A 12,929-nucleotide genomic window follows, 5' to 3' on the forward strand; every position below is an offset into this window, starting at 1 on the left:
CAATGTGGATTTTAGAATCATTCAGATAGACACAGTGCTTTATATCAATGTAGATTCTATAATCATTCAGATAGACACAGTGCTTTATATCAATGTAGATTCTAGAATCATTAAGATAGACACAGTGCTTTATATCAATGTGGATTCTAGAATCATTCAGATAGACACAGTGCTTTATATCAATGTAGATTCTAGAAACATTCAGATAGACACAGTGCTTTATATCAATTAAGATTCTAGAAACATTCAGATAGACACAGTGCTTTATATCAATTAAGATTCTAGAATCATTCAGATAGACACAGTGCTTTATATCAATTAAGATTCTAGAAACATTCAGATAGACACAGTGCTTTATATCAATGTAGATTCTAGAATCATTCAGATAGACACAGTGCTTTATATCAATTAAGATTCTAGAATCATTCAGATAGACACAGTGCTTTATATCAATGTGGATTCTAGAATCATTCAGATAGACACAGTGCTTTATATCAATGTAGATTCTATAATCATTCAGATAGACACAGTGCTTTATATCAATTAAGATTCTAGAAACATTCAGATAGACACAGTGCTTTATATCAATGTAGATTCTATAATCATTCAGATAGACACAGTGTTTTATATCAATGTAGATTCTAGAATCATTAAGATAGACACAGTGCTTTATATCAATGTGGATTCTAGAATCATTCAGATAGACACAGTGCTTTATATCAATGTAGATTCTAGAATCATTCAGATAGACACAGTGCTTTATATCAATGTGGATTCTAGAAACATTCAGATAGACACAGTGCTTTATATCAATTAAGATTCTAGAAACATTCAGATAGACACAGTGCTTTATATCAATTAAGATTCTAGAATCATTCAGATAGACACAGTGCTTTATATCAATTAAGATTCTAGAAACATTCAGATAGACACAGTGCTTTATATCAATGTAGATTCTAGAATCATTCAGATAGACACAGTGCTTTATATCAATGTAGATTCTAGAATCATTCAGATAGACACAGTGCTTTATATCAATTAAGATTCTAGAAACATTCAGATAGACACAGTGCTTTATATCAATGTAGATTCTAGAATCATTCATATAGACACAGTGCTTTATATCAATTACGATTCTAGAATCATTCAGATAGACACAGTGCTTTATATCAATGTGGATTCTAGAATCATTCAGATAGACACAGTGCTTTATATCAATGTAGATTCTATAATCATGCAGATAGACACAGTGCTTTATATCAATGTAGATTCTAGAATCATTAAGATAGACACAGTGCTTTATATCAATGTGGATTCTATAATCATTCAGATAGACACAGTGCTTTATATCAATGTAGATTCTAGAATCATTCAGATAGACACAGTGCTTTATATCAATGTAGATTCTAGAATCATTCAGATAGACACAGTGCTTTATATCAATGTAGATTCTAGAATCATTCAGATAGACACAGTGCTTTATATCAATTAAGATTCTAGAAACATTCAGATAGACACAGTGCTTTATATCAATGTGGATTTTAGAATCATTCAGATAGACACAGTGCTTTATATCAATGTAGATTCTATAATCATTCAGATAGACACAGTGCTTTATATCAATGTAGATTCTAGAATCATTAAGATAGACACAGTGCTTTATATCAATGTGGATTCTAGAATCATTCAGATAGACACAGTGCTTTATATCAATGTAGATTCTAGAATCATTCAGATAGACACAGTGCTTTATATCAATCAGATGGATTCTAGAAACATTCAGATAGACACAGTGCTTTATATCAATTAAGATTCTAGAAACATTCAGATAGACACAGTGCTTTATATCAATTAAGATTCTAGAATCATTCAGATAGACACAGTGCTTTATATCAATTAAGATTCTAGAAACATTCAGATAGACACAGTGCTTTATATCAATGTAGATTCTAGAATCATTCAGATAGACACAGTGCTTTATATCAATTAAGATTCTAGAATCATTCAGATAGACACAGTGCTTTATATCAATTAAGATTCTAGAATCATTCAGATAGACACAGTGCTTTATATCAATTAAGATTCTAGAAACATTCAGATAGACACAGTGCTTTATATCAATGTAGATTCTAGAATCATTCAGATAGACACAGTGCTTTATATCAATGTAGATTCTAGAATCATTCAGATAGACACAGTGCTTTATATCAATTAAGATTCTAGAATCATTCAGATAGACACAGTGCTTTATATCAATGTGGATTTTAGAATCATTCAGATAGACACAGTGCTTTATATCAATGTAGATTCTATAATCATGCAGATAGACACAGTGCTTTATATCAATGTAGATTCTAGAATCATTAAGATAGACACAGTGCTTTATATCAATGTGGATTCTATAATCATTCAGATAGACACAGTGCTTTATATCAATGTAGATTCTAGAATCATTCAGATAGACACAGTGCTTTATATCAATGTAGATTCTAGAATCATTCAGATAGACACCGTGCTTTATATCAATTAAGATTCTAGAAACATTCAGATAGACACAGTGCTTTATATCAATGTGGATTTTAGAATCATTCAGATAGACACAGTGCTTTATATCAATGTAGATTCTATAATCATTCAGATAGACACAGTGCTTTATATCAATGTAGATTCTAGAATCATTAAGATAGACACAGTGCTTTATATCAATGTGGATTCTAGAATCATTCAGATAGACACAGTGCTTTATATCAATGTGGATTCTAGAATCATTCAGATAGACACAGTGCTTTATATCAATGTAGATTCTAGAATCATTCAGATAGACACAGTGCTTTATATCAATGTGGATTCTAGAATCATTCAGATAGACACAGTGCTTTATATCAATGTAGATTCTAGAATCATTCAGATAGACACAGTGCTTTATATCAATTAAGATTCTAGAAACATTCAGATAGACACAGTGCTTTATATCAATTAAGATTATAGAATCATTCAGATAGACACAGTGCTTTATATCAATGTAGATTCTAGAATCATTCAGATAGACACAGTGCTTTATATCAATTAAGATTCTAGAATCATTCAGATAGACACAGTGCTTTATATCAATGTGGATTCTAGAATCATTCAGATAGACACAGTGCTTTATATCAATGTAGATTCTAGAATCATTCAGATAGACACAGTGCTTTATATCAATGTAGATTATAGACAGTGCTTTATATCAATGTAGATTATCATCATTCAGATAGACACAGTGCTTTATATCAATGTAGATTCTAGAATCATTCAGATAGACACTGTTCTCTATTTAAATCTAGATCCTAGAATCATTCTCCTGTAATAAGTACAACATAAATACTCTGACATGAGGGAGTAATATGCCTTGAAACCTTTTTGAGGAGAATTGTTAGCAGATGTAGAACAAGTCAGGCTCAGCCTCTGGGCTGAAATATAGGTGTCAGGCCCCTCTAAACCTGCTGCTGTGCATTAAGACATGTACAACTGAATGGGACGAGGGCTGGAATTGGCTTTAAGTCATGGATACGGTCCAGATAAGGTAGGCTATGCATGTGTAATGTACCACCTTCCAGACATATGTATGATCCGTGTTATTTAGAACAGGAATCCTAGGTTATGTGTGTGACGTCTAAATGAAGATGAAACACTGTTATCAGACCCATCTGTGGAGAAGTCGCTGTCGGATACTGTAGGTATCTTCAACATGTATGTGTCAATTAAGCACCTGGAGAAATCTGAGAAGCATCACAGAGTCCCAGACATTTGGCCACTGTTTCAGAAAAGGAAGTGTGAGTGAACTGAATACAGTATATTACTGGTAGGGGGTGGCAGTAGCCTCGAGGTTAGAGCAATCTTCTCCGACCCCCATGAGATAGATATAACAATAGACCTAAACAGTTGACGTAACATCCTTTTTGAATAATATTCTGGGACTCCCTCTTCCAGATATAAGTGTGTTGAGAGGCTCGCAGCAGAGGAGTATGAGAAAGAGAGAGAGCGCGCGAGAGCGCCACCCAGGGGGCGCACAGAGATCACCCTGAGCCTGAGCCCCACCCCCTCCAGTCGCTCCGCCTCCCCCCGCTGTGCCACGCCCTCCTCCATCGCCTCTCCGGAAGACGCTGGCAACATTCCATCCCAGACATCCCAGACGCAGGGTAAATAACCTTTTCCAAACGTTTAACCAACATTAAAGCTCCCATCTCAGATTCAGAGTAACATAACGTTCTCCAAACATTTAACAATCATTACCGGTCCAGAGAAGTTTTATGTATTTGTTCCCGGGGACTGAATTAACACAAGGAGGGTGATTCACTCACACTTTGGAATTAGAGTCAGCTGCACTAATGATGGCTGTATGTTGTCTATTGGGGGGGAAATCATCAGGACTTGATAAGAAAAGGATTTCATTCTTGTTTTTCTGTGTGCTTCAGAATGAGGTGTCTGTAAGTGTATGTTGCTAAATCCCAAATATGTTCTGGGATGGGATGGACATTACTTTAGCTGCCTGTGGGAAAATGCTTTGCATGATAGTTTGAAATGTAGTGAGTGGCTAGGTTTTAGGTCCCAGGCATACCCCAGTGATTTGTATGTGATTGTAGTGTGGTTTTGGCTGTGGTAGCGCCAGCCGCTAGGGCGTGGAACTCTTAATATGGGGTTCCATTCACATTCTACAGTAGGAGCCAGGAAGAGGTGTGGTGGACTGTGGACTACAGCACTGACCATAGAGGGACAAGCCTCTCAATACCTCACAGACTCAGTTATGATGATACATGAATGAATATCATGAGAACTAGATGTTGCTAGTCTGGGGGGTGGGGGTTTCTAAACCAGCAAAATGGGATAATGGGATCAAATGAGAGGTCGAATCTAATTTCGAAACACATTGTCATTATAGCTGTTAATTCATTTCCTGTAACATTCAATGAAGTACGAATTGACATGCTTAACGACTTGTGCTCCAGGCCAAAATCTAGACAATTTATAATTTTAATTAATTAAATGTCACAGAGCAATTTTATGGTATTTACATTATAAACAAGATAATTTAAAAATGATATCAGACGATATTGAAAAGGCACACAATCGAAACCCTTACAGGAGCTTTCTGTTTTGTTTGGTCCTGTTTTCTCTACCAGGAAGTGAAGTAGACGTAGAGCCAAGCCGTGACCTTCAGACTAGAACTACAAGTCCAGCGCCAGAGTTAATAGTATCAGGACCTTCTCCAGAACCCACAGAGCCCCCCTCCCAAACTCCCCCGGCGCCAGCCGAGGAGCAGGCAGAGACAGAGACGCAGACAGAGAAGCAGGAAGTAGCTGAAGTTGAGTCCAAGCAGGAAGTACTAGAGCTAGTGGAGTTAGCGGTAGATGAACAGACACAGGGTAAAGAGCAAGAAGAAAGTGAGGAGGAGGAGGAGGGTAAGGAGGAAGAGAGACAGTCAGGGAATGAGGTAGAGGGAGAAGAGAAGGTAGAAGAGGAGGTAGAGGGAGAAGAGGTGGAGATAGAAGATGTAGAAGTGGTAGAGATAGAGGTGGAGGAGGAGGGAGAGAGGGAGGTGGAGGAGCGGCTGGTCCTCCTCAGTGAGAAGGAGAGGCAGAACGAGGAAGTGAATGAGAAGGACAACTGTTCTGCCTCCAGTATCTCCTCAGCCAGTAGCACTCTGGAGAGAGAGGAGAGGGAGGAGAAAGTCAACAGCAACCTTGAACCAGGTACCAGCTGCCCATCAGAAGGAAATGCAGACTTTAGGACACTTGACCTTTTATGACTTAACATATGACTTGTGATTTGTGCCCATACTGTAAATGGAACACTTGCTAATCTTCCGTATGCTGTACATCAGTAGGCCGACATTAAAGTTCAACTCATGTCAGAACATTTCATTCCGCCCATATTCTCATTTCAGTTTCTGATATATAGATCTGCTCTCTATTCTGTTCTGAAGGCTAGTAATCCAATCCACCCTTCCTCCTTGTGTTTGTCCACCTCTAGGCCAGTGCATTAAGGAGGAAGACGTGAACGGGCAGTGCAGCAAGATCCTCAACAGCAAGCGCTTCATGCTGGACATGCTCTATGCCCAGAACAAGACCGCTGCCGACGAGGACGAAGAGAAGGCGGGAGAGACGGAACAGACGGAGAAATGCAAAGAGGGGATGGAGACGTCATCGCTAGAGGGTCAGGACGGGTCGTCGGTGGCCAGCTTAGCCAGTCGTATCTCTACACTGGAGGCCAGCAGGCAGGCCTGCGAGGAGAACGTCAAGAAGATGGAGGTGCAACACCTGGAGAACCAGGGGAGCGTCAGGGCCGTGGCCGAGAAATTTGGAGACCTTGTTAAAAGCCTTGTGTCGCCTCACGAGCTGGAGGCATTGGAGAAGCAGCAGCAGGGGCAGCTTCAACCTGATAAAGACAAAGCTCCTCCGGCCCCGTCCTCCTCTCCCCTACCTCCTAAGAAGGAGTCAGATTATATCTGGGACCAGCTGATGGCAGCCCCCAGGGAGCTGCGGATTAAAGAGATGGACTTTACAGACCTGGCAGACGAGGATGATCTGGACATCTTAGACGTGGACAGTGTGCTGATGGGCTCCAGTGACCTGATGATCCCTCCCCCTCCTCCCTGTCTCTCCACCCTGCCCCCTCCCCCTCCCCTGGGCCTGTTCGGCTGCCCCCCGCCCCCTCCTGTCCCTGGCATGATGCCCCCTCCCCCGCCCTTCATGCCCCCGGACCCGCCCAGCCAAGAAGAAAGAGGAGGAGTACCCGGGGTCCCCCAGCTGAGCCGAGGGACAGCGGAGCCCCTCTGTTCCAAAAGAAGAAGAAGACTATCCGTCTCTTCTGGAACGAGGTAAGGCCCATGGACGGCCAGTACAGGAGCCACAAGCGTTGTAGAGAGTCTCTCTGGTCCAAACTGGAGCCAGTCAAAGTGGACACGTCCAAGCTGGAACACCTGTTTGAAACCAAGTCCAAGGAGCTGCCTGTTACCAAGGTACCTTTGTTGACTGGTTTGGTTCTGCATATTTATACGTATAGGAAATGTATGTGGGTTTGCTCAAGAAATGAATTTGTGAAATGATGTCACCTAAAGCATTTAGGGGCGGGTTCCCGGACACAGATTAAGACTAGTCCAGGAAACAGCCCCATAGATGTTTCCAACTTGTCCTCTTCCTCCAGAGCACATAGGTTTAGACATCAGGTGTGGATCTACTAACTACACCTTCTGTTCTGTATACACTCAGCAGAACAGCACTAACCAGCTTCACCCTGGTGGTAAAGACTGACCTGCATGTTGTCTGTTCTGTAAACACTCAGCAGAACAGCACTAACCAGCTTCACCCTGGTGGTAAAGACTGACCTGCATGTTGTCTGTTCTGTATACACTCAGCAGAACAGCACTAACCAGCTTCACCGTGGTGGTAAAGACTGACCTGCATGTTGTCTGTTCTGTATACACTCAGCAGAACAGCACTAACCAGCTTCACCCTGGTGGTAAAGACTGACCTGCATGTTGTCTGTTCTGTAAACACTCAGCAGAACAGCACTAACCAGCTTCACCCTGGTGGTAAAGACTGACCTGCATGTTGTCTGTTCTGTATACACTCAGCAGAACAGCACTAACCAGCTTCACCGTGGTGGTAAAGACTGACCTGCATGTTGTCTGTTCTGTATACACTCAGCAGAACAGCACTAACCAGCTTCACCCTGGTGGTAAAGACTGACCTGCATGTTGTCTGTTCTGTATACACTCAGCAGAACAGCACTAACCAGCTTCACCGTGGTGGTAAAGACTGACCTGCATGTTGTCTGTTCTGTATACACTCAGCAGAACAGCACTAACCAGCTTCACCGTGGTGGTAAAGACTGACCTGCATGTTGTCTGTTCTGTATACACTCAGCAGAACAGCACTAACCAGCTTCACCCTGGTGGTAAAGACTGACCTGCATGTTGTCTGTTCTGTATACACTCAGCAGAACAGCACTAACCAGCTTCACCGTGGTGGTAAAGACTGACCTGCATGTTGTCTGTTCTGTATACACTCAGCAGAACAGCACTAACCAGCTTCACCCTGGTGGTAAAGACTGACCTGCATGTTGTCTGTTCTGTATACACTCAGCAGAACAGCACTAACCAGCTTCACCCTGGTGGTAAAGACTGACCTGCATGTTGTCTGTTCTGTATACACTCAGCAGAACAGCACTAACCAGCTTCACCCTGGTGGTAAAGACTGACCTGCATGTTGTCTGTTCTGTATACACTCAGCAGAACAGCACTAACCAGCTTCACCGTGGTGGTAAAGACTGACCTGCATGTTGTCTGTTCTGTATACACTCAGCAGAACAGCACTAACCAGCTTCACCCTGGTGGTAAAGACTGACCTGCATGTTGTCTGTTCTGTATACACTCAGCAGAACAGCACTAACCAGCTTCACCGTGGTGGTAAAGACTGACCTGCATGTTGTCTGTTCTGTATACACTCAGCAGAACAGCACTAACCAGCTTCACCGTGGTGGTAAAGACTGACCTGCATGTTGTCTGTTCTGTATACACTCAGCAGAACAGCACTAACCAGCTTCACCCTGGTGGTAAAGACTGACCTGCATGTTGTCTGTTCTGTATACACTCAGCAGAACAGCACTAACCAGCTTCACCGTGGTGGTAAAGACTGACCTGCATGTTGTCTGTTCTGTATACACTCAGCAGAACAGCACTAACCAGCTTCACCGTGGTGGTAAAGACTGACCTGCATGTTGTCTGTTCTGTATACACTCAGCAGAACAGCACTAACCAGCTTCACCCTGGTGGTAAAGACTGACCTGCATGTTGTCTGTTCTGTAAACACTCAGCAGAACAGCACTAACCAGCTTCACCGTGGTGGTAAAGACTGACCTGCATGTTGTCTGTTCTGTATACACTCAGCAGAACAGCACTAACCAGCTTCACCGTGGTGGTAAAGACTGACCTGCATGTTGTCTGTTCTGTATACACTCAGCAGAACAGCACTAACCAGCTTCACCCTGGTGGTAAAGACTGACCTGCATGTTGTCTGTTCTGGTTGGATTCTCAAAGCTGATAGAGGAAACTATGTTTTCTCTTCATAATTAGTTTATTTTGGTGTGTGTGTGTGTGTGTTTTGGTTTTGTCCGTTGAGCCTGTTGAGCTGGAGCCCCGTGTTCATGCTTCAGGCTCATTCATCCACAGCATCTAAAGTAGTGCCATTTTAGGGAATAGGCTGCCATTTATAGGGAACAGGGTGCCATTTGGGGCGTAGCCCTGCTGTCCATGGTGACGTTCTGACTACGTCCTGCACCACACTGTCTCCTGCTTCAAACTATTGAAGAATGCTGTGCAGGATTTAAACCAGATTGTCTTAAATGTACTGTAGGTCCACCCTGTCGTCCCGACCTGCTAGTAGACAGAATGATGGACTGTGATGGATTCCCTCTAGTATCTTGTCAACATCATCAAAGGTGCAGCCTGTCTTCTATAAAGTTTTCTCCGTCACTTTAAACTCGACTGACTCTGAGATGGTTGAAAACTGAAAGCAGGAGGGATATATATAAATATAGATGTAGCTAGATATAGTGTAGAGAGGCCCTCCGCACAGGGAGGTCAGATCTACTATAAAAGGTCATGTACAGTATTACAGTCACACAGTTTTGGTCCCTGGCCCTGATCCATTGTGATTGAGACACTCAAGTCCTGAACGTTTCAACATTTGATCTCGCCGTCGTTTGTTAATGATGTATTTTTATGTTGAAAGTTTTATGGAATCCCTGGACTGATTTTATGTATAATACATTTGCAAAAATGTCTACAAACCTGTTTTCGCTTTGTCATTATGGGGTTTTCTGTGTAGATTGATGAGGAAAATGTTTTATTTAATGCATTTTAGAATAAGGCTGTAATGTAATAAAATGTGGAAAAAGTGAAGGGGTCTGAATACCTTTCTGAATGCGCTGTATAGTATAATACCAGTACTTTATTGTTGTTAATATAATGTCCTGTTTCTGTGTATCTCTACTCAGAAAACAGCAGTGGATGGGAAACGACAAGAGATTATTGTCCTGGACTCCAAACGGAGCAATGCCATCAACATCGGGCTGACCGTCCTCCCCCCTCCCCGCACCATCAAGACAGCCATCCTCAACTTCGACGAGTACGCTTTGAACAAGGAGGGGATCGAGGTAAGCTGCATGTGACATGGTATGTTGAAATGATTGGGCTATTATGATTATATATCCTCGTCGTTATCGATGTGTATCTCTAGCAAAGTCACCGTTGCCATTATCTCTTGAGTGTGAATCTGTGATGTCTAGTAATCTCAATGAAAGCATGTTGGAAAAACACATGTCTGTGTATCTGTACAGTCAATACTGAAAACACTGCTTATTTCTGACCTGCCTAACAAACAAGTCATTTACTTCAACCGAGTCCAAAATAAACTTGGTTTCACTTAAAACCTGCACAAAAAAATACATATGTTTCCAATGTATTTCCACAACCAACTTTTCACTCCAAAAAATATATGTTTTCAATGAGTTGGGACTGGCTGTGGTCAGTGTGGACATGTCATGTGGTTTCTCAGCTGGAAGCCTGGAATCTTAGCTTATCTCATATAATGAATTATTGGTACGTACCATTAAAAGTTAGCTACACATGCATATTTTAAGATGGTTTTCTAACCATAATATAGACCTTTGGAGGACTTCAGATGGTGTAAATAATGATTAACGTTGCATCTCCTGTCTTATATAATCTGCTGTACTCTTCCATCTTTTCCATGGGAACGTTCTTATTTAGAGAGGAGCACTGTAATGTACTGCTCCACCTTCTACGTCTATTTCTTACAGACAGACAGCAGCAGAAAGGTAGAACATTCAGATGTCTGACAAGGTTGGAGGCCAAGGCAGGAATTATGATTTTTCCAATAGCAAATATGTTCGTTGATAATAAAAAATAACTGGAAAATTAGAAACATTCCATCTCTCCCACCACTCATCTCTATCTCCATCCCCCCCTTTCCTCTTCTCCTTCAACTCCCCCTTTCCTCTCCCATCTCCACATCCAGCCTCCCTTTCTTCTCCTCCTTCAAATCCCTCCTTTCCTCTCCTCCTTCAACTCTGGTCCAGCCTCTCCAACCTAATGTGTGTGTCTGTGTATCTGAGGGGTTGGTACAGCAGCAGACACATTTATGTCTCCTATGGATTCATGTTCTTCTTCTTGTCCTCCTTTCCTAGAAAATCCTGACGATGATCCCGACGGAGGAGGAGAAGCAGAGGATCCAGGATGCTCAGCTGGTGAACCCTGACGTCCCCCTGGGATCAGCAGAGCAGTTCCTCCTCACCCTGTCCTCCATCACGGAGCTGTCCGCCCGGCTGCAGCTCTGGGCCTTCAAGATGGACTACGAGGTCACGGAGAAGGTCAGAGCACCGCCACCTTTCTGTCATCCCTGCACCAATTCCTATAAATGGAGTCATGCGCGACCTCACACTTCCTACGTGTATATCATCATCATCGTCGGATTGTGCAATACAAAGAGAACTGTGAACATGGATTTGAATATGGATTGGCTTGTCGTAGTTAAGGAAATAGGTGTCGTAGTTCAGGAAATAGATGTTGATTTCCATATAGCACCTGACTCCTCTATGGCTCCTCATTGTTGTTGAACATACGGGTTCAGCGAAGAACAACATGATTATTCCTGGATGTTGTTTCTAGTTGCAGTCTTAAAGTAATAATCTGGTGACAGACGGTTACCATCTGTCCAACACACACGCAGAGAATCATCTTACAGTAACTAGAGAAATAGTCCCAAACAAATCACTTTAACATTTAACCTTCAAATAAATCTCTCTGACATTTAACAATCATAAAGTATTCTCAGCTGGTTCCTGTAATGACTAGCTTCAGTTTAAAAGGCCGTATTTGATGTGTGTGCCACTCTCCCCCCCCCTCTCTCTCTCCCTCTGTTTTACAGGAAGTGGCAGAGCCTCTGCAGGACCTTAAGGAAGGGATGGACCAACTGGAGAAGAACAAGACGCTGCGTTACATCCTGTCCACGCTGCTGGCTATAGGCAACTTCCTTAACGGATCCAACGTGAGTAACATTACAGAAGTCTGGCCTGGGGCTGGAGGAAGAGAAGAGATGAGCTCTCTCCCCCTCCCCTCTCTTTCTCCCTCTCTCTCTCCCTCCTTCCCTCTGTGCCCCCTGCTAAGCACTGCCATATTGACTTGGCAAAGACAACAGTGTGCTCTATGTTTGTAGAGGAATGTGCTGTATGCTGTCCGTCTGTGTCTGTGCACCAGACACTAGCTAGCCCACTACAGCAGTGTATCTGGAACGGGAAGGCCTCTGCTCAGCGATGCACCCAGCCTGACGCTGTCTGTCTATTGGAATGAAAGAGAGGCATAAAGGGAGACAGAGAGGGTTTGCCTGCGTGTGTGCATGCCGTGCTTGTGTGTCTCAAAGGTTTAGGACATGAGAGCCAAACATGCAAGTCAGAAAACATGAGGCATCAAGCAAGTAGTTCAGCTAAATAATGTCTGTGTTTATATTTGACGATAAACCATTTAAAATGGGCAAAGGAACAAAGCAACCCTCGTTAGGATGATGTCTTTCTGGAGATGTTTTTTATTCTCCTTTTTAGGTAGTGTGTGTGTGTGTGTGTGTGTGTGTGTGTGTGTGTGTGTGTGTGTGTGTGTGTGTGTGTGTGTTTAGGTAGCTCTGCTCATGCTAACTAACAATTGGTAAGTCTGCAGTTGATTGTGGTTTGTGATAATCACCGACTAATGAAGCTGAATTACTGGTTGACCACTCGATAGAAACCCTTTCTTTGTACAAGATCTCGCTGTCCAACATAAAAATACCGATGTTCTGTAATCTTGTTGTGGTGCATATTGGTGACTCATGCTAAAGCGG

The 12,929-nt window shown here is 42.3% G+C and overlaps 1 protein-coding gene across 1 annotated transcript in view; it reads left to right on the forward strand.

The window, feature by feature from the left end:
- LOC135532143 (FH1/FH2 domain-containing protein 3-like) overlaps window positions 1-12,929 on the forward strand; it is an 83,071-nt gene that overhangs the window by 67,273 nt on the left and 2,869 nt on the right. Inside the window, 7 exon segments of the mRNA XM_064959770.1 lie at window positions 3,970-4,178; window positions 5,160-5,729; window positions 6,010-6,813; window positions 6,816-6,997; window positions 10,036-10,194; window positions 11,248-11,430; window positions 11,988-12,107. Coding sequence (XP_064815842.1) covers window positions 3,970-4,178; window positions 5,160-5,729; window positions 6,010-6,813; window positions 6,816-6,997; window positions 10,036-10,194; window positions 11,248-11,430; window positions 11,988-12,107 — 2,227 coding nt within the window.

The sequence above is a fragment of the Oncorhynchus masou genome, unplaced genomic scaffold (genome assembly GCF_036934945.1).
Source record: "Oncorhynchus masou masou isolate Uvic2021 unplaced genomic scaffold, UVic_Omas_1.1 unplaced_scaffold_1744, whole genome shotgun sequence".
NCBI classification, from domain to species: Eukaryota; Metazoa; Chordata; class Actinopteri; order Salmoniformes; family Salmonidae; genus Oncorhynchus; species Oncorhynchus masou.